At 43.8% G+C, this 22,768-nt stretch overlaps 1 protein-coding gene across 1 annotated transcript in view; it reads right to left on the reverse strand.

Moving 5' to 3' along the window:
- Positions 1-1,453: 1,453 nt before the first annotated feature.
- The window catches only part of LOC126291711 (N-alpha-acetyltransferase 30-like), a 79,773-nt gene continuing 58,458 nt past the window's right edge, over positions 1,454-22,768 (reverse strand). The window contains exon 4 of the mRNA XM_049985368.1: positions 1,454-7,242. Within this exon, the coding sequence (XP_049841325.1) occupies positions 7,105-7,242 (138 nt within the window). The 3' untranslated portion in view covers positions 1,454-7,104. The remainder of the gene's footprint in view (positions 7,243-22,768) is intronic.

Here is a 22,768-nt window from a genome sequence, read left to right on the forward strand (position 1 = left end):
AGTGAATTCTTTCAGTTCATTGCCTCTGGGCATATGAGATCTAGCATATATATTTACAATACTAGAATATTGGTCTATATTGGCAAAGTTACATCCAATAAGAAATGCCACTGTTCAGTCATAAAAGGTGCCTATGAGAGCATTATTTTAATAAATAAACTGGTAAATCAAAGAGGCTCTTGCAGATAATAACAAATTTTTTTTCATGGGTAGGAGTGAGGCACATGCTGATATCCAATTGGCATGAACTCATTGTTCAGAAAGACACACTAAGTGGACAGCACTAGATGTGGGATTCGAGCAAGTATTCAATGAGTTATCACATTACACAGCTAAAAGGTACTTTATGAGGTAGATGGACATGTTAACGAGGAAGAACCTTTGTTGTGATGGTAGACTCATTTTAGAGGCACCATAAATGCATGTACAATTAGTTTCTGTCCTACATAAAAAGAGAAAAGTCAGTTTATACGCATTCATCCATGGTACAATATAATCAATACTGACTCAATTATTTTGAGAGTTTTAGTATTTCCCCAGACTCCATGCAGATTTGATTGTACACACCTGCTGAGTTTGGACAACAGAGGCAGCCCGCTTTTTCCATCCACAGATAGTCTGACGAAGGTTCAAGCTGCCAGAGTTGAGTCATGCATGTATGTATGTATGTATGAGGTGTGCTTGGTTGTTTGAATACATCTGTGTGTGTGTTTCCTTTTCTGAAGGCAGCTTTGGCTAAAAGCTAATGCACGTCTTTTCACTGTACTTGTCTGCAACTCAACCTGTCATCTACACCATGAGTAGCAATCTGTCTTTCCCTTATGTCATTCATATTCCAACCTGGAGTTTCCATTGGTTGGAAGCTTTGAAAGAGGACACAGACGATACAATGATGACTTTGAATGAAAGTAGTTTTAAAATAATGATTTTTCAGTTGGCGACCTTCTGTAAGATGACTTGTGCCGAACATAGCTCATGCATGCTTCATTCAGACATTGAAGCAGTGAACTTATTTGTGGAGTCTGTCACTGAAGTTCTTTGTATACCAAAAGAAATATTTAATTTACTTGCAACTGAAACTCAAGTAGCTAAAGAATGGAGGCATCCATTAACTGATTTTCATTTGGAAATGCAGTCTGCAACACATGTCAAGAGTAACCTGCAAAACTGGTAATTACAGTTCTAAATATGCAGGACTGGATCATCATAAATTCTTCATAGAGTCTCCCAGAATTCCCCAAGTCTTCCAGATTGATGCAGTAAATTCAGTTTCTCTGAGATTTCCTTGCTTTCCAGTGAAGTCACCACCCTGTATTTCTTAGCTCCTCACACCTCCCCCAATCTACTGTGGAGCTTTATGACAGCAAACATGTCCAGTCTGTAAATGAATTGATATTGCGGATACATATATTCTAGTTTTCAGCACATATAAAGCAATGAATTTAATTGTACACTTGTTAAAATCACGGTTTTAATGAGCTTGCTCTTTAGTACACCAGTATATAATTACATAACACTGCTGTAATAAAATACAGTTAACATATAAATCTCTTGCATTCTTTTTTGCTTTTGTTACATAAACGTAACAATTATTTTATTTTTTAAAAACAGTAATACAAATCAAATTTAGTTTTTGAAAGCACTGCTGTTACATAAATTTATCAAACCTCTCAACTGTTTAGTGGGTGCACTTTCAAAGATTTACATCTAACCTAAAATGTCAGTAGTAATTACATACCAAGTTACACTGTTGTCCCAGAAGAGCTAACAGATTGTCCGAGAGTGCATTTCAAAGCTCAGCATTTGTAATTCAAAAAGGGGGACCCATTTTCAGCTAGACTCAAAGATACTACATCAAAAGTAATTTTGTACGAATAGTTTTCTTTCGAAACTAACCGTCACACATTATTATGGGTTTTATAAGGGTGATTAAACCACAAATCTGTACTAAGGTAACAGAAAAATACAAGCCCATAATAAAAAAAAAATTATAACAAAAGTAGGGTTCATCTCATGAGATAGATGATGAGAGCATCCTAGTTAACTGTTGAGATGGAGACAACTGGAACTGTACAATGAATCTTTTGTAGATGTCTCAAATTGGAACAGACTTCTTGTATTTGCGTGCCTACAAGCTTTCTATGACTATTCTTTTTTTGGTTACAGAAAAGTAGAAGCTCCCCATCTATCTCGGATGGGAAAATACAAACAACTTACAGTTATCTGAATACTACATAGAAAATTTCTTGACATACAAACCTGTTAAAATGTAGTTAAGATCTATCTAAATCAAAGCTTCAACTTTTAGCTGTCTTATCAAGCACACCTGAGAGGTTTGAGAAACACAAAAGGGAAGTGCTAAAACAAGACATATGTTCTAACCAAGATCTTTGTGGATTATTTTCTTTCTTAGATCTGGATAGGCTCACAACAAATTTGGACCATATAGTATATTCGTGAATTCAATCACACACACTCATACACACACACATATTCATTTGAGTAGGTAAATGTATTTCATTTAACAGGATTTTTCTGAGTAATGAAACTAATCCTCATCTGTAGTTCAATTTTGAGTCAGTGATGCTACGTTATACCTTAACAGTATTTCTTTTATAGAGATGTTTTATTTAATCTGCAAAGACATAAAATTGTCTTCAGTATAATATGCTGTAAATAATAAACTCCAAATTCTAAATATCAAGTGCACACCTGTAGCAAAATAACAAGTCCTAGTGCAATCGTTCCATTGTTTGCAATTAGCGACTTCAATGTGATCCCATTTTAGGACAGCTTAAGTCACTTTGAGCTGAATCGTAGGTGCCACAAATTTCAAATTTTCTGTTAAAATAGTTACTTTTACTCCAAATATAAGCAGAGATTAATGGAAACAGTACATCCAACAGACCAATACAAAATGTACAACATTTTCTCTTTCCAGACAGAAAACTTAGTAACTGTTTCTGTCATGTTTCACATCTCAAATACAAACAATAATTACAGTAAATTTTACATGAAGACAATTACAATCATCATCATATATTAAATCTTGCTCCTTATCTTTTCAGCAGGCACAGACTGGGTTTAGATCTCTCATCTGTACGCACAATCATCTCTGTACTGGTTTGCAAGCATTGCCTAGAAGACGTTACAGTAAACTCTCGATTATTCACGGGTGGATTACCTGTTTTGCAGATTATCCACAGCCTATTTCCCTCACTTTTTTTTGCTGAATAAAGTTTTTCCCTATGCCGACAGTGGTCACAGTTGAGTGATAATCTCAAGTTACAAAAAGTGTAGTAAACAACATGCTGCTGTAACACTGCAAGCACTGGATTTTAATTGTTGTGAAAGATAGTCACCAGTTTCTGTTAGTCCCAAACAATGTGTGAAAAGTGAAAACATGCTGTGTTAACCATTCTTGGGTTACTATACATGGAGCAGCAAGAAGATGCTTCCCTCTCTGACAAATTGGTGAAGTGTAAAATTTGTAGTGTGATTATGTAAATGAGAAGCTACCTAACAAAGACAGAAATCGATTCAAGACTGTTTTGTTTCAAAGTAGTGTAATGTAATGTGAAATTAGATTGTACTGTTTTCTTTGTAAGTACTTCATTTTCATATGTACCATGATGATTAAAGTATAATTTATTGTAAATAATTAGTTCAGTGGTTTTATTTATGACACTGTAATTAAATTTTACTTTGAATAACCCTTATACATTACTGTTTATCTTAATTGTGGATTATCTGTGGAATTCTATAATCCACAGGTTACAAGTCTCCAATTATGGTGGATAATCAAGAGTTTACTGTATTTAAAGACTATTTCTCACGTAATCTTTTTGTTTTGTGTTTTCTTATTTAACTTTCTCTAACTGAAAACTATTCTTTTCGTTTGATCGTTTGATTCTCTCTTCCTCACATGTGTGATGAAGTAAAAAGACATCCTTTATATGCACAACTCATTTTTTTAGCAGTTCAGTCCCCCGTGGCATGCATTTTACATGTGAGAGAGAGAGAGAGAGAGAGAGAGAGAGAGAGAGAGAGAGAGAGAGAGAGAGAGAGAGAGAGAGAGAGAGAGCGGGGGGGGGGGGGGAGGAGGGGGAGGGAGGGGGGGGGGGGGGTCATTGTAAATTGAAAGCATCTGCCACAATGAAATTCAGGCCTGCCTGTGATTTGCAGCAAATACTATGTCCCTGCTCCATTTGCGAACATCTTGTAGTCAGATGGAAAAATATAAGTTAAAAAAATTTTTCTTTTTATAGTATGTTAGCACAAAACTGTAGCACCATGACATTGCTAGGAGACTGGATGTGAGCTCTGGGAAACAGACGTTGTCTCTCAAATTTTTTGTGTGACCTGAATACATCAAGAAACATCAATGGCATCTTTTACATTAAAACAAAAATATTTTTAAAAAAAGGATAAAATGAAACTGTTTAATGATTAAGGATCTGTCATGTAATACTGGAACACAGTGAATTATGACACAACAACAGTCAAAGTATGTTAAATGAGGACGAATGTTATTTGGAACTGGATTAGTATTAATTCAAAGCAACAAGTCACAAACAAAACATGAGGGCAAAGAATTATAAATGAAATACTTAGAAGGATACTAAACTATAAAAAAATTTCTTGCCATTAGAACAAAGATTTAACATCAGTATAAGCTCTCTGTAGTGTGTAGCAAGATAATGTATATGATAGCAATAATATTGTCTATACCACAAATGGAAGCAATGTGATCAACATCAAAGTCATAAAAAAAAAGGGTTTTGCTGGAAATCAACATAACTGTCAGCCAAAAGAGAACATGATTATGTTGTGTCTTTCTCTTTAATATTGCTGTAGCTGAAATGCAACCCTTTATTCAGGTAGTTGGAATAATTAATTACACAATTTTCTAAAAAATCTATCTGTATGCACTATTTCCCAGATTTCAGGTACTTATATGGACAAATAATGAGAGATTGTTACAGCAGATACAAGAAGCTGAGCATCGGTATTACACTATACGCACAAAGTGGCCACTAAGTTAGTGTTTTCATTAGTGTCTTGAAACATTAATTCCACTGGAAATTTTTGGGTGACAGTACAAGAAAACTGGTAGGCAAACTCAAATTATGTTCACAACACAAGTTACAAGCCATTGTCTTGAAATACAGCAAATGAAAAAGCTTAATTACAAACTGATAATTAGTTTCTTAGACTGCCCAGAAAGGTAAAATAGTTTATGATGGCAAAAGTCTCCACTTAGTTTATAAATAAAGCCTTAGTAAAAATAATATGCCAACACATGGTTGAAATCTGAAGTTCGCTAAATGGATATTTCAAAAGAATCTTTATTTTGAAAATGAATTTTGCAGAAAAATCCACAGACGCACAAACAACATAAACTTGCAGCTTTGAGCTTCAGTTTCTTTAAAATATACAGAATACTGACCAAAGCACACTCACTTGGCACATGTATTTGTATTGTATATAACTGAAATACTGTGTTGAATTATACAATATTTTCCAATAAAGAACCACAAGCTGAACCTAAACAACACGCATGCCAAATGAAGTGTTAGATGTTAATTGCTCTGAACGACGTTGTATACTGGGTTTCAATGCTTATCCCATGAAACTGTATGAAAACTAGAAAAAACTGATAAAAAACTTCTAGCAAAACAAATATATTTCAAATCACAAGATGACAAGGTTAGATACATCTAAGCACGAGGATAACGACAGCTGTGGATATTAACATTCCAATTATGGTGGGCCAATTTGCTGTGCATTTACATTCAGTTCATACATAAAAGGTGTGACCTGTGAACAAAAATAAAAAAAGACCATGTGCTTATGCTTCCTTCCATACTACAGGTGAAAGGAAGAAGATACATAAGCACAGTGTCTAAGAGTCCATATTTGTAAATAAATTCACACAATACACAATTCCACTTGTAGGCACAATCAATAGTGCTATCAGTTCCAAGACTAGTCAGTTAAGAAATTCATAGTGATAACTGGGCTTTTAATATCACAGACAATAGCAATGACTAAAGTACAAAACTTTTGACAGATTAAAATAATTTATTTTCCAATGCAAAAAGCTATCTCAAATTATTGTTAAACTGAGATTATGTAGTACTTTTAAGATATCCTCCAAAAGCATGAATCTATTATGCAGCAAATGGTTTGACGTCCGACATTCAGTCCAAGAGTTGTTTGCATTCTGCAAACGTCTGATTTTAAGGATTTCTTTGCAAGCAAAATTAGGAAGGCTGGTATATTACTAGGAAACACAAGACTTTGGAAGACGAGTCTCAGCAAACATTAGGCATATATTTGCAGTTCAGCTAAATGAAATGTGAATACAACAAATATATCTGGAATCATTAAAACCAGGTAATTGTAATGCACAAAACATACCCAGTTCATCAAAATTTACTTTCATAATAATGTTCGGCCAGTAACAACCACCTGTCAAAGTAAACAGTGATTCACAGGAAATCAGAACGATATTTTTAACAAGTCATAAATCTTATAACAGGGATGAACTCACATTTAAAATGTGCATAATTTAGAGGGGAAAAATAAGGTTACAGGATCTGGAAATCACCAAAACTTTGAGAGATATAATAACGTTAAAGGTCCTTTAAAACATTTCACAAACACAGATAATTCTTCGCATTTTATCTGGCACGTACAAATGTCTCAAGGTTCTTTCCACATGCTGCCAACTAACAAACTGCCGCAAACATCCGATAATCATAAATTTCACAGCCGTCAAGTGTTTGCTTTCTGAAAGCAAGGAATCTTTTGACTGTCCTCACAGTTCTATTGTACGGCTGCAATGGGCAGATGTTCACTGACTTATGGTGTTTAATATGGATGTACTGCAGCATTATTTTCCAAGTTAGCTCCTTTTAAATATTATTTCATCATTTTTGAAGTGCCAGGAAACTCTGACAAGCTACCAAGATGATTTGCCTGGCATGTTCAAAGGAGAAACTGGTGGAATGAGATAGAGCACACTTGCATTTTCACTGTTCCATAACACATTAAGGTAGGTAAATTTTCCTGAGTTTTATAAGTTCCACAGCAAATAACTCATCGCAGCCACAGCTTTAATCTAAGAGCATCCACACCATTCAGGTAATAACGGAAAAGGCGCTTGTCACGAACGAAGCCCAGATTTTCATACAGTCGCAGGGCAGGGCGGTTTGTAATTTCTGTCTCCAACACAACCTGTAAAATATAAAATCTTATGTGAGAAATTTGTGCTGATTACTTAAACAATCAATATAAGAGATTTACATTCAGAAATATGAACACAGTTTTCACCATACGGAAAACAGCCATAAGAATAACAACCAAAAACAGTAATTACACTCACTGTAAAAACCTTTTCAAAACACTGGAGACATTAACTACACCATGAAAGTACATTTACCAATCAGTTGTGCGCATCAAAAACACACACTATAAACAATGCACGAACAACTCCTTCCATTTTTATGGCACAAAATACAGACTGAACTTACATTTACCTTGAAATAATAAACATAAAACTCAAAACAATGTATCCTACCAAGGAACAAAACTGTACAAAAATTCACCGCAGGAGATTAAAGAGATTAGTAACATGAACTAAAGACTGTTAAAAATTTCTTACCCCACAAACATTCTATACAGTGAAGGATTACTTACACAACGAAGAGTAAGGTTTGCTAAAAGCGTAAAACAAGTAAACAAAAAACAACAACAACAACGATGATAATAATAATAAAATCTCTCTCTCTTCATACAACACTTTCACACTACATAATTTCTCTCCTTCACTTGGCCCCCCTCCCTGCCCCATCCCCTGAAAAATCTTATTCTCAAAGCTCTGCGACTTACAATACAAATGCCTTTTATTTCTGAGCTCAACAACTGATTCAATTACAGAGAGATGCTGACTCAATTTATCAGATATACCAATGGAATGTTACAGCATACAAAATGGAAAACAAACAATGTTGCTATAGTTCTCATCTCAGCATACAGTGTGCAGTGTTACATTATGAAAATAATGTGTGTTTAGTGTGATGTAACAAGAAATGAACGATCACTGTAATGCTTGCATTTTACATTATTTAATACCTTCTTTGCAAGACAGCAGTGTACACCTGAGATAAACAAATGAAATGGCACTTAATAAATAAATAAATAAATAAATAAAAAAGACTCGTCTTGTAGTCAGGTGGATGGATGCGCCTCTCTATCTGATCATGATGCTTTAGGTTCTCAGTAGTTTCCCTAGATAACATCAGGCAAATGCTGAGATAGTTCTAATTACAAGGCCACCATAGCCTACCTGACCCTTTCAAACTTTACCTGTATGTAAGTAAATGCCTCCATATGTGATTTTTTCTTAAACTATAATACCATGACATGACCAATATCCTTGTCAAAGTGATCTACAGATATGTGGGGTGGTACTGTGACCCCTGACCAGCGCACAATGTTTGAAGACTTGTTGGTAGGTCTTGACCTCTGCCTCTAACAGTGGAGTCACCACACACTTCAGTAAGGCACATTGCACTTTTATCGGCCGTTGATCTTTTCATTGGTAGACCTGGATTCCCCCTCCTCTGTTCAACGAGGAATTCACAATGATTTGTGGAACATCCCATCATTTTCTGATGATCTTACCTTTCCTTCATCATCATCATCATCATCATCACCACCATCATCACCATCATCATCACCATCATCACCATCACCATCATCACCCACACATGTATGCTTTCCCAGGTGGGACTTTACTAATGTGGACCGGGATATCTTTTCCTCGACTGCCATCCCATCTGCTCCACTACACGATGGCATCAATGTGTCTGTATGGAGTTTGAACACTGACATCCTTTTGAGAGCTGCTTCTACGATTCCTTCTTCCTCGAGTTCTCCTCAATGGAAGACTGCCACTTGGTGGCCCCCCGAAATTCCTGGTGCTTTTGAAGACACTGTTGTGCCCTCCAATGCTACAAACGGCATTTACCTCTCTAACACTTCCTGGCCTTTAAACGGTTCCATGCCTGAGCCTGTTATCTTGTCAAATGCCAAAAAAAGATTTTTTGGAAACAATATGTCGCAGCACATAAGGCCACATAGTTTCTCTTCACAGGTATGAGAACAGATCAGGTGCATTTCTGGCCACCATCCTCCTACAAGTGTCCCAGGAATTTCACTGAAAGCTGTTATCCTCACCAGACCAGACTATCACTGAACAGTTTGCTCTACATCTCATCCAAACCTCAGCGTCAGTACACTATCTACCTGTGCTAATGTCGGTCCCCTATCCACCTGTGTTCCGTATTCTCAAACACCAACTGAAACAACTCCGTTTATCTTTCGTACCTCACTGTCTGGAGTCTCATAATGCCCCGTTTAGCACCCCATTCTCTGCTCTGATAACTCCTGAACCTGACTGGGTTCTCGACCAAATGCTTCAATACGTATAGAGTGATGGCTAGTCAATGACATATACTTCCCTGTTTAATCATCTCTAGAGTGAGGGGGGAACTCCCTTCCCAAAGGTGAGAAAGTTTCATTATTCTAGTTTTGTAGTCGAATAAATGACCTCTTCAGATGGACAGCTATTGTTGATCAGTTTAACCGATGTCCTCTGCAAGGTACTTGAATATATGGCGAGTCAAAGGCTGTACTAGGTGCTTGAATCGTGGGACCTTTTGGCTTCAACTCAGGGTGGTTTTCACCAAGGCACTTTCACTGCAGATAATTTAGTCCACATGGGGCCTGCTATCCAAACAGCTTTTCCCCAGTGTCAGCACCTTGTTGCAGTCTTCTTCGATCTGCATAAAGCTTATGATACCACATGGTGACACCATATCCTTGCCATCTTACACTAGTGGAGTCTACATGGTCTGCTCCCAATTTTTATCCATATCTGCCCTTTTCAGGTAAAGGTTGGCACCTCCCATCTCCAGGAGAATGAGGTTTCAGAGGGTTCTGTTTTGAGTATCACTCTAACTTTGGTGGCTATCAATGGTCTCGTGGTGGCTCCAGGCCCTGTGGTGTTCCCCTCTTTGTGTGCTGATAATTTTTGCATTTATTTTTGTATATCTGCGATAGACGTTGCATAACACAGACTGTAGGGAGCGATCTTGGGCTTTCATTCATGGCTTCCATTTTTCAGCTGCCAAAACTGGCATTGTTCATTTCTGTTGTTGCCGTATAGTCCATCCCCATCTGGATCTGCGCTATGATGAGTAGTCAATCAATGTGGTGAACACTTATTGTTTTTTTCTGACTGGCCTTTGATGCTCGGTTGATATGACATCTCATTTTCGTCAACTAAAGTGGACATGTTGGTCTTCAATAGCTCGAAGCAACGTAAACTGGGGTGTGGACTACTCTACTCTCATATGGCATTGGTCTATCTAGATTATGGGAGTCTCGCACACGGCTCGGCATCACCTTTGATGTTACAGACCCATCCAACTGGGGATTTTCAGACTAGTGCTGTGACCAACGTCTTAGTGGAGGCAGGGGTTCCACCATTGCTCGTTCTGCACCAACAACAGTTGATCATTTATGCGTTATGCTTCCACTGCTCCCCACAGCACCCGAACTATGATCTCCTCTTTGCAGATAAGAAGATCCATCTCCACCTCCTGTAACAATGACCTAGGTCTGGTGTTATGACTGCCATCTGCATCCCGTCTTTTTCTGAACTCTAGCTGTTCCTTCTACCACCTCTTCTCCAGCCTACTAAAGGGCCCCTCGTGGTATATCTGTTTAGACCTATCACAATGTCCAAAAGACTCTGTTCATTCTGAGGATATTTGCTTCCAATTCACCTCCATTCTCAGTGTGTTTCAGGGTTCAGATGTTGTCTAGACTGATGGCTTGATGTTTGCCAGTTACTCTGGCTTTGCTTACGTTCATGCAGGATGTAATGAACTCCATTCCTTGTGTTTTCATTGCAGAGTTGGTAGCCATATTTCGTGCTCTTGAGCATATCTGTTCCTTTATTGATGAGTGCTTCCTCACTTGTAGCTACTCTGAACAGTTTACAACCTTTTGACTGGTGTTACCCTCCCCTTCCCTTGATCCTGTCTATCCAGGATTCCCTTTTTCTGTCCCTGAACAATGTGGATGCTCTGTGCCCTTTGTCTGGACCCTGGCTGACGGTGGACTTGAGGATGTCCTCCATGTTAGCCTCTCACAAAGATTCCATCATCTTAGACTGGTTCAGCACTGGCCATACTTGGGTGAGTCAATCATCTCCTCCATCTCCCCCCCCCCCCCCATTGTCATTATGGATACTTGGGTGAGTCAATCATCTCCTCCATCTCCCCCCCCCCCCCCCCATTGTCATTATGGTGCTTGTTTGACAGTGGTCCACATTTTGCTGGAGTGTCATAACCTAGTCACCCTGCAGCGGACTAAATCTTCCTGACTCGTTACTCCTGGTTTTAGCAGATGATGCCTCAGTGGCTGACCTGGTTTTATGCCCCTCTGCCTTGAACGGACAGCGACTGTCTGGGCTTGGTGGTCTGCCCCCAGCCCTCGCCCTACCAGTTCTTTTGCTCTTCTTCCCTCTCATCACATGTTATGTTTGACTTGGTGTTCTTGCTCTGTTTTCCTGTACTTCTCTTGCCCTGTCCATGTCACTAATCTTTCCTAGGCACTGCTGGGTGGGGTGTGTACAGTAAGTGGTGCGCTGTATGTCCCCCATTGCACTTTCTATCTTAGGGGGATCTGAATGCACCCTGTACAGGGCACCTTCACCACTTTTCTTCCTTCCCTCTACTTTTTTCTTCCTTGTTCCTTTCTCTAGACTTTGTTGACCTTCAGTAGACCTTGGGATTTTCTTTCCTCAGGTCTCACGCACTGGGCCCTTCTTTGGTGTGTAGTTTTGTTGACTTGGCTGTTCCAGATAGGAAGGACTGATGACCTCTTAGTATGGTCCCTTTAATCATTAAACCAACCAACCATCAAGATCAGATGTGTCTGGACACCCATACGTAATGCAGAATTGACCACTAGATGTGAGTATAAATGGAGGTGGGGGAGTATTATGTTGACAGTAGAAAAGCTATAACAGTGGATCAGTCAGCAGAACTTAGTGACATTAAACGTGGACTTGTCACTGGATGCCACCTGAGTAACAAATCCATTGGAGACATTTCAACCCTTACAGCTGCCCAAGAAGGACGAACTCAGTGGAAAGAGTCACTCGTGGCAAAGTGCTACCATAGTCCAGCAAACAAGGACAGTTCGTAGGGAGTTAAAAAGAAAGGGGTAAAATGGTCGAGCAGCTCCTCATAAGCCACACATTTCTGTAGTCTATGATAAATGATGCTTGAGGTGGTATAAAGAGTAACAACACTTGACAGAGGATGAATGGAAGTCAGTGATTTGGAGTGATGAATCACACTATACCATTTGGCAACCTGAGGAAAGGATTTGGGTTTGGCAAATGAATGGAAAACATTACCCGCCATCACATACAGCACCAGCAGTGAAGTATGGAGGAGATGGCTTTATGGTTGTTTCTTGCGGTTAGGGTGTGGCTCCCTTTTGTGGTAAGAAAACACGATATGTGGAAGGATATGATACATTCTACAGCATTATGTATTGTGTACAGCAGAGGAACAGTTCAGAGACAATGATTGATTGTATCTGCATGACAACACACCGTTATGAAGCAACATGTGTGAGGCAGTGGTTGGACAATAATGTCCCTGAAACTGACTGGCCTGACCATAGTCCCAATCTAGACCCACAGAACACATTTGGAAGAGTTAGAACATCAGGTTTACTGCAGACCCCACTGTCCTCTGGTGGTTTCAGCTGTTGAGAAAGAATGGATTGCCATTCCTCTACAGACACTCAGACAATTTACTGATGGAATCCCCAGGAGAGTTCAAGCCAGCATAAGGGAAAATGACTGACACACCCTACCGTATTTACTCAAATCTAAGCCGCACTTTTTTCTCCGGTTTTTGTAATCCAAATATTTAAAAAAGTGGAAGACTAGCTTTTTTTCTCCAGCCCGACTTTCAACCACTGCATTTTCATACATTATCCAACGAAGGAAATACAAATTTCGTATTGTTCGTCTTCGAATGTGGCAGCATTTCAATGTACTACGAAAATCCGACTGGCAAGACTGTTCGGGATGTTTGTCAATATGGGAAACTCTACATTCTTAATTTTTTCCTATCAGTGAGAAGAGATGGATGCTAATAGGAACTTTTATGAATTATGAATCACATGCAGTATTCTCTTCACCATAAGAATAATACGAATATAAACATTTTGTAATGTAATCTTTCGTGTTTGCAGCTATCTGATTTAATTCCTGTCTGCCTAATAAACTACGAAACTAGAGTGAGACAACAGCAAATGCGGAAGAATTCACTTATTATGTCATGTTTATATTCGTATTATTCTTATGCCTAATAGTGATACAGTCAGAAATGAAGCACGGCAATTGACTAAATTTTTAAATCTAAGATGACTAATTTCAGTGCAGAATGTAATGTACTAAAAGAGTTGTCTGCAAAGATTTTCAAACGGATAAAAATTTTCGCTAAACTCTTGCTCAGAACATCATCTATCATACGTAGTCTATTATTTGGTTCTTGTTGATCATTATCAAAGAAAGCAGCAGTGTAAGTAACAACAAATAGCAGTCTCTTGCCATTGTTTCACTAATGAGACGAATCCTCCACTTTTTTTTTTACATAAAAAAAAATCTATAAGCGGCGGTAACAGGCCATAAACTCTCATTATCAGAAAGCGACAAAAAATGCATGGCACAGTACAGTAATGCATTTTCAGCTTAGAGTGACGTGAACACCTATAACAAAGAGAACGGCACTTATCAGATCAAAGAAAAATAAGCAATGAATTCAAACCAGACGAAGCACCTGAAAAAGGAAGGGTACCCGAATAAATACGGACGGAGCACCTGGCGCATAGCAATGGCTACCTGGTAAAGCTTAACTGCTAAGCTAACGACTCGAACCAAACTACTGTAGCTGTATCGTCATTCGTTCGACCTAAATTATGTCTCATATTATAATGGACCAACTTTGTTTCGATTTGGAAGTGCGGCTTAAAACTTTTCTCTCACCTTGAATTTCGAGTCTCAAATTTCAGGTTCGGCTTAAATTCGGGATTTTTTTTCCGTGATTTAGAGCCTCATTTTTAAGGTGTGGCTTAGATTCGAGTAAATATGGTATATCAATGTCCACTAATAGGTATTCGCATACTTTCGATCATATAGTGTATCTGTTTTAATGAAATGGTCCTATCTTTTCAAATGTGCCTCTTGCGAATGATGTGCTTCCATACTGTTAAAAGACAAGAAAAAAATTCCTTGAGGTCTATGTTTATGTGCTGCTCCATGACTCTGCTGTCAATATCTTTATTCTTTGCTTTTGTGTAACTTCTGTGTGTTTCTTTTTTCCCAGTAAATGTGGTTTTTTCTTTCTTTTCATATCCAGGGTGTAATTATAAAGTTAACAAAATGTTTTCTTGTCTTTAAAATAATATTTTTCATCAGGTTATGGGCCCAGTACACGTGTAAAGGCAAACAACATAGTTTAATTAAAACAATATTTAAAATGAGCCTATGTCTGTAAAGAAACATGATTGCTAGCAGCGATTATAAGGTCAGAATTGAGGGACTAGCTATCAAGATACAGATATGGATGGGGAAGAACTATTAGGTGACAGCAAAAATTAATAATACAGGTCTGGGCAGCTGAAAAAAGGAAGCCATGAGTGAGAACCCTAGACTGCACTCTGTTTATTGCTCCCTTCAGTTTGTGTTTAGAAATGCCCGTCACGTACGAACAAAAATAAATGCAAAAATCATCACGATGCAAAGAGGGGGACAGAGTACATCCAGAGCTGCCACAAAACCATTGATAGCCACTAAAAACACACACAATCAAAACAGAACTCTGCAGAACCCTATTCCCCTGGAGATGGGAGGTGTCATGAGAGGTGCCAAACTGTATATGAAAATTGTGACATGTAAGAAAGTCCGGGATAAAAATTGGGAGTGGACCACAGAGGCCCCACTCATGTAAGGATATCGTGGAGCCAAATCACACAGTACGTTTTAAGTCGATCGAAGAAGACTCGACAAGGTGTCGACACTGGGCCAAAGCCATTCCGATAGCTGACTCAAGGTGGACTAAATTATCAGCAGTAGAGCAGCCTCGGCAAAGATCATCCTTGGCTCCAGAAAAAGGGTACCAGGATTCAAGGATCCAATACAAATTTTGACTCATTATATGTTCAATTAACTTCAGTTAAACTGATTGAATGATGGCTGTCCACCTGAAGAGGTTGTTACCAGATTTCAAAACTGAAATGGCAACACTTTTTCACCACTGGGAAGGAAATTCTCCATCGCTCCAGAGATGGTTAATAAAAGGGTAAGTATATTACGGTGACTCACCTCTAATAAATGTTGACGTATTTGGCTGTGAACACAATATGGTCCGGGAGCTGTGTTGGGACAGAGAGCAAGATCCCTGGTGAATTTCTACTTGCTAAATGGGACGTTATAGGGCACCAGGTGGTGGGGAATGAAAGATAGAGGGAGTACTTGCAGATCATGTTTGAGAAGATGGAATGCGGGTGCATAGTGGGCCAACACTGAGGCCCAGGTGAAATGCTGAGCAAACTGTTCAGCGATAGAGTGTGGTCTAATGAGGATAACAAAATTCAGAGAATTTCCTGGGATGCCTGTGGGAGGATGGTAGCCAAAAATGAACCTCACACCTGTGAAGGGAATGTATGTGGCCCTATGGCAGTGACCTATTGTTCCCAACAAATCTGTTTCTAGCACTTAGAACTGTAGAAATTTCGGAGGGGGGGGGGGGGTGTCCACCAAGTGGCCGTCTTCCGTCGAGAACCCAAGGTAGAAGGAATCGCCGAAGCAGCTGCCAAAAGGATGGTATTGGTCGAACTCCATATGGACACATCAATGCTGTTGTGTGGTGGAGCAGCTGGAATGGCAGCCAAGGAAAAGGCATTCCCACCTGCATTAGTAAAGAGCCGTCTGGGAGTGTGTCCAGTTGGCTGATGCTGAAGAGAAGACAAGGTGATTGGGAAAGGATCGATGTCGCACAAATTGTCTTGAACTCTCCATTAAATGAGGGGTGAGGAGGAATCCATGGCTGCAGATGGAAAGACAATTGGCTGAGAAAGTGCTGTGTGACACATTAAATTGTGTGGTCACTTCAGTGTTGAGGGCAGAGACCAAAACCTGACAGCACAAATTCCACACTCCTGTCCATCAACAGCACCACCCCATAGAGAGCTATAGTTATGGGCTTTACAAGGAGAGGGAAGGGAGGAGGGATCTGCTGAAAGAGGGTATGAAGAGCAGGAAGCGTAGGAGGCCTGTGGGAGGGGAAGGGGGGGGGGGGGGGGGGAGGAGGCAGGGCAGGGCAGGGAAGGGCAGATAAAGATTGCATACCCTTACCATATAGTGTAAACAGGAACTAACAATGTCAGTGTGGACCAACCTACTGGAAGCTCACAAAGAAGCGGTTCTGACAGAGTTTGGAAACCATGAAGAGAAAGGGGAAGAAGTATCCACAAAATGAGAGTCCTGCAACATAACACAAGCTACGGAGCAGAGAGAAAGAACAGACTGCAATTATAGAAGGAGACAAATAGTAACCACTACAGTTCTGTTGGAGGAGAGCATTACAAGAGGCTGGGTGGACACCGAACGAGCCACAATCTGTCACTGTGCCGAGACAGTGTCCATCTTCAGTAAGGATGGAGTGACATCCGTGAATGTAAGATTGGACCCTGACTGAGATAGAGGGGGTGAAACCCCCCTGAGATATACGGTACGTGTGTGTGTGTGTGTGTGTGTGTGTGGGGGCGCTCATCCCGAGACTTACACATAGGGAAGAGAGAAAGTCACAGTAATATCAAGATCCAAACGAGAATGAGAAGCCTAGAGACCCACAGAGCGCAGGTTTCATGTCCGACTTGAAGTAAAAGACCTCTTGTCCTGGAGATGGAAGGGATGGGGGTCCTAGAGGTAGCCCCATCCCCCTGTGGGTGTCAGAAAAGATCAGAGAAGAGGGTTTCTTCTCCAGGCGGAGAGAGGGGGGGGGCGAGGGGGGCGAGAGGGGCGGAGAGAGAGAGAGAGAGGGGGGGGCGAGGGGCGCGAGGGGCGGGGGGGGCGAGGGGAGGGGAGGGGCGGAGAGAGAGAGGGAGAGGGGGGGGCGAGCAGAGAGGGGGGGGCGAGCAGAGAGGGGGGGCGAGCAGAGAGGGGGGGGCGAGCAGAGAGGGGGGGGCGAGCAGAGAGGGGGGGCGAGCAGAGAGGGGGGGGCGAGCAGAGAGGGGGGGGCGAGCAGAGAGGGGGGGCGAGCAGAGAGGGGGGGGCGAGCAGAGAGGGGGGGGCGAGCAGAGAGGGGGGGGCGAGCAGAGGGGGGGGCGAGCAGAGGGGGGGGCGAGCAGAGGGGGGGGCAGAGGGGGGGGCGAGCAGAGGGGGGGGCGAGAAGAGGGGGGGGGGGCGAGAAGAGAGGGGGGGGCGAGCAGAGAGGGGGGGCGAGCAGAGAGGGGGGGGCGAGCAGAGAGGGGGGGCGAGCAGAGAGGGGGGGCGAGCAGAGAGGGGGGGCGAGCAGAGAGGGGGGGCGAGCAGAGAGGGGGGGGCGAGCAGAGAGGGGGGGGCGAGCACACTAGATCGAGTGTTCCGAGCAGAGAGGGGGGGCGAGCAGAGAGGGGGGGGCGAGCAGAGAGGGGGGGGCGAGCAGAGAGGGGGGGGCGAGCAGAGAGGGGGGGCGAGCAGAGAGGGGGGGGCGAGCAGAGAGGGGGGGCGAGCAGAGAGGGGGGGCGAGCAGAGAGGGGGGGCGAGCAGAGAGGGGGGGCGAGCAGAGAGGGGGGGGCGAGCAGAGAGGGGGGGCGAGCAGAGAGGGGGGGGCGAGCAGAGAGGGGGGGGGCGAGCAGAGAGGGGGGGCGAGCAGAGAGGGGGGGCGAGCAGAGAGGGGGGGCGAGCAGAGAGGGGGGGGCGAGCAGAGAGGGGGGGCGAGCAGAGAGGGGGGGCGAGCAGAGAGGGGGGGGCGAGCAGAGAGGGGGGGGCGAGCAGAGAGGGGGGGGGCGAGCAGAGAGGGGGGGGCGAGCAGAGAGGGGGGGGCGAGCAGAGAGGGGGGGGCGAGCAGAGAGGGGGGGGCGAGCAGAGAGGGGGGGGCGAGCAGAGAGGGGGGGCGAGCAGAGAGGGGGGGCGAGCAGAGAGGGGGGGCGAGCAGAGAGGGGGGGGCGAGCAGAGAGGGGGGGCGAGCAGAGAGGGGGGGGCGAGCAGAGAGGGGGGGGCGAGCAGAGAGGGGGGGGCGAGCAGAGAGGGGGGGGCGAGCAGAGAGGGGGGGGCGAGCAGAGAGGGGGGGGCGAGCAGAGAGGGGGGGGCGAGCAGAGAGGGGGGGCGAGCAGAGAGAGGGGGGGCGAGCAGAGAGGGGGGGGCGAGCAGAGAGGGGGGGGCGAGCAGAGAGGGGGGGGCGAGCAGAGAGGGGGGGGCGAGCAGAGAGGGGGGGGGCGAGCAGAGAGGGGGGGCGAGCAGAGAGGGGGGGGCGAGCAGAGAGAGGGGGGGCGAGCAGAGAGGGGGGGCGAGCAGAGAGAGGGGGGGGCGAGCAGAGAGAGGGGGGGCGAGCAGAGAGAGGGGGGGCGAGCAGAGAGAGGGGGGGGCGAGCAGAGAGAGGGGGGGCGAGCAGAGAGAGGGGGGGCGAGCAGAGAGAGGGGGGGCGAGCAGAGAGAGGGGGGCGAGCAGAGAGAGGGGGGGCGAGCAGAGAGAGGGGGGGCGAGCAGAGAGAGGGGGGGCGAGCAGAGAGAGGGGGGGCGAGCAGAGAGAGGGGGGCGAGCAGAGAGAGGGGGGCGAGCAGAGAGAGGGGGGGCGAGCAGAGAGGGGGGGGCGAGCAGAGAGGGGGGGGCGAGCAGAGAGGGGGGGGCGAGCAGAGAGGGGGGGGCGAGCAGAGAGGGGGGGGCGAGCAGAGAGGGGGGGGCGAGCAGAGAGGGGGGGGCGAGCAGAGAGAGGGGGGGCGAGGAGAGAGAGGGGGGCGAGGAGAGAGGGGGGCGAGGAGAGAGGGGGGCGAGGAGAGAGGGGGGCGAGGAGAGAGAGGGGCGAGGAGAGAGAGGGGCGAGGAGAGAGAGGGGCGAGGAGAGAGAGGGGCGAGGAGAGAGAGGGGCGAGGAGAGAGAGGGGCGAGGAGAGAGAGGGGCGAGGAGAGAGGGGGGCGAGGAGAGAGGGGGGCGAGGAGAGAGGGGGGCGAGGAGAGGGGGGCGAGGAGAGGGGGCGAGGAGAGGGGGCGAGGAGAGGGGGCGAGGAGAGAGGGGCGAGGAGAGAGGGGCGAGGAGAGAGGGGGCGAGGAGAGAGGGGCGAGGAGAGAGGGGCGAGGAGAGAGGGGCGAGGAGAGAGGGGCGAGGAGAGAGGGGCGAGGAGAGAGGGGCGAGGAGAGAGGGGCGAGGAGAGAGGGGCGAGGAGAGAGGGGCGAGGAGAGAGGGGCGAGGAGAGAGGGGCGAGGAGAGAGGGGCGAGGAGAGAGGGGCGAGGAGAGAGGGGCGAGGAGAGAGGGGCGAGGAGAGAGGGGCGAGGAGAGAGGGGCGAGGAGAGAGGGGCGAGGAGAGAGGGGCGAGGAGAGAGGGGCGAGGAGAGAGGGGCGAGGAGAGAGGGGCGAGGAGAGAGGGGCGAGGAGAGAGGGGCGAGGAGAGAGGGGCGAGGAGAGAGGGGCGAGGAGAGAGGGGCGAGGAGAGAGGGGCGAGGAGAGAGGGGCGAGGAGAGAGGGGCGAGGAGAGAGGGGCGAGGAGAGAGGGGCGAGGAGAGAGGGGCGAGGAGAGAGGGGCGAGGAGAGAGGGGCGAGGAGAGAGGGGCGAGGAGAGAGGGGCGAGGAGAGGGGGGAGGAGGAGGATTAGATGGAGGTAAGGAGGGTGAGGGAAGAGGAAGAGGAAAGGACCCAACAGAAGTAAAGGTAGATGTCAAAGATACCAGGTGAAGACTGTTAAATTTTTGTTGGGATTCAGAGTGCAATAGATTATTAAGAGTTTTGAATTCATAGTCTTTCTTCCCTTTTTATACACTGGGCAATTTGATGGACAAGGAAAATGTGTGCTGGAATGGTTCCCACTTTTGGGCGGTGGGATGCAAGGACACTACATGATCTCAGGCAGCGAAGATGAAAGGCGTCTAGCCTCCTAATGTCAGCTTTATAACAGCATCAGGTTTCCGAGGTGTAGAGTAAAGTTGGTAATATTATTGCTTTGCACATGCAATTTTAGTTTGCAGTCTGAGATCATGTGATCACACATACAAGTACCTTATAAATAATTACATCTTCCTTGTTTTCCATTATTTTTTCCAGGACAATAGCTGTGGCCAACCAGTTCTAGGTGCTTCAGGTAGGAACCGCACTGCTGCTACGGTCGCAGGTTTGAATCCTGCCTTGGGCATGGATGTGTGTGATGTTCTTAGGTTGGTTAGGTTTAAGTAGTCCTAAGTCTATGGGACTGATGACCTCAGATGTCGAGTCTCACAGTGCTTAGAGCCACTTGAACCATTTTCCAAGACAATACTGAAGATAATTGCCTGACCCCATCTTTATTGCAAAGGGTTCAGAGATTAAATAACTTTCGATACAGCATCTGAGAGAATAAGTGCAACAAATGCGGGATATCCTACAAGGCCAAAATCAGGATCAATAATTTAGTTATAACACCAGAAGGGGACTGCACTATGGAGTGTCGTACCTTAAATAAAATAGGGACAGTTGAAAGAACATGAAAAAATGAAAGGGAGATCACAGGAACATTATGGGGCCCCAGAAGACTACTGATGGCACTCCAAAGACTGGGAAAAATGAGGACTATTACAGGTACACCAAAAAGATCATGGACACAGTGCAAAAAAGATAGTTAAAATTTTATACACAAGTGACAATGGATAAAAGGGACTGAGCAATAAAGATCTTTAATTACATCACATCATTAACCGGGAAGAGAGGAAAAGAAATGCCATAAAGCCATAAATTCCACAAGATTCTCAGTTGGCCAAATTTGGAAGAGAGAAGGATTACATCTACCACTATTGTCTGGCTGATTGATTCTTTGATTCATTCATTTGTCCATCCACCATGTCCCATAGATGCCATCAGAAACAAGAAATCTTCAGGGGCATTGAATGATTCAAGGCATACATTAACAAAAGACAAGAAGTCATAAGTTTGTATACTATGTTAATAGCACATTATATTATAGTCAGCAAATTATATTATGACCAGGAAAGTTGCTACTCACCATATAGCAGAGATGCTGAGTCATGGATAGGCACAACAAAAGACACAATTAAAGCTTTCAACCATTGGCCTTTGTCAACAAGACACACACACACACACACACACACACACACACACACACACACACACAGACAGACAGACAGACAGAGAGAGAGAGAGAGAGACTGGACTGGAGTAGGTGGTGGTGGTGGTGGTGGCGGTGGAAGGATGTATGGGACACGTCTTGCATCTAGGTCTATTACAGGGATATGAAGCATGAGTTAAGGAATGGGGAGCAGGGATTGTCTAAGGATGGACGAGTATATTGTGTAGGTTCACTCACAATCCCTTATCTCATGGCTCATACCCTGTAATAGACCTAAAATGCCAAAGGCCGAAAGATTTAATTGTGACAGTCTTTTTGTTGTGCCTATCTGCGACTCAGCATGTCTATTATATGGTGAGTAGCAACTTTCCTTCTCAAATACTGCTGCATTCCACCCTGGATTTTCCAGACTGATTCTATCCATACTTATAATAGCTAAATTCAATGGAGTAAATTAAATAGAAAGCTGCTTTCTGGGGTGGGGTGAGGGGGGGGGGGGGGGGGGAGGACAAATTATGCCTGCCCTGTTCTACTGCATAGCTGCTGCTTTTCAATCCTTAAATTTAGAAATAAAGCTTATTTGTAGAAAGAGTGGCTAATAAGGCATATTCTTAATTTTACTCTGAATTGGTTGGGATTCTCAATTTCTTGCCTTGTCAAGTTGGTAGTTTGTTGAATATTTTATAATTACCAGAGCACATAACTCTATTCTGAACCCTAAAACAATATGTAAAGTGTACACAAAAATTATGTGTTTCCTATGTTGTGACTGTGTAACTAACAGTTTAACTTAAACTGATTTTTATAACTGGCAACAAAAACATGTAAGGAGTAAATATACTGGAAAGTGAGTACAAATTCCAACATCCTTAACAAAAGCTTTTGCTAGACTTTTCACAATATTTATTTTTTGATAACATTTTCACAATATTTCATATTGGCAGAAGTTTGTAACGGCAAAACATGCTGAACTGAACCTCTTGATTAGTTTATCTGTGTGTTTATTTCTTATTAATTTGTTATCCCACTGGACCCCAAAGAATTTTTACACTGTATTTCACTGTGTCTTGCCACTTATAATGTCTACTACTGGCACTGAAAAGTCACCATTGTTTGTTTAAAATCACATGATATCAGTCACTGTGAGATAAAGACTAACTGTTTGCTGCGAACCACTCCTACCATCTCAACTCTGCCCATTAAGGTTGAATTTGGGCCTCTGATCATAATGTCTGTGTGATCAACAAACACATTTTTGAATCACCCTCCAAATTCATTGGAAGATCACCTGTATGTTCTCTGATCCACTTGTTTGTCCCATTGTCTCTCTATTGCTTGTGAAGCAACTCTCAGCTTGAA

Source organism: Schistocerca gregaria, chromosome 9 (genome assembly GCF_023897955.1).
Source record: "Schistocerca gregaria isolate iqSchGreg1 chromosome 9, iqSchGreg1.2, whole genome shotgun sequence".
In the NCBI taxonomy this organism is placed as follows: Eukaryota; Metazoa; Arthropoda; class Insecta; order Orthoptera; family Acrididae; genus Schistocerca; species Schistocerca gregaria.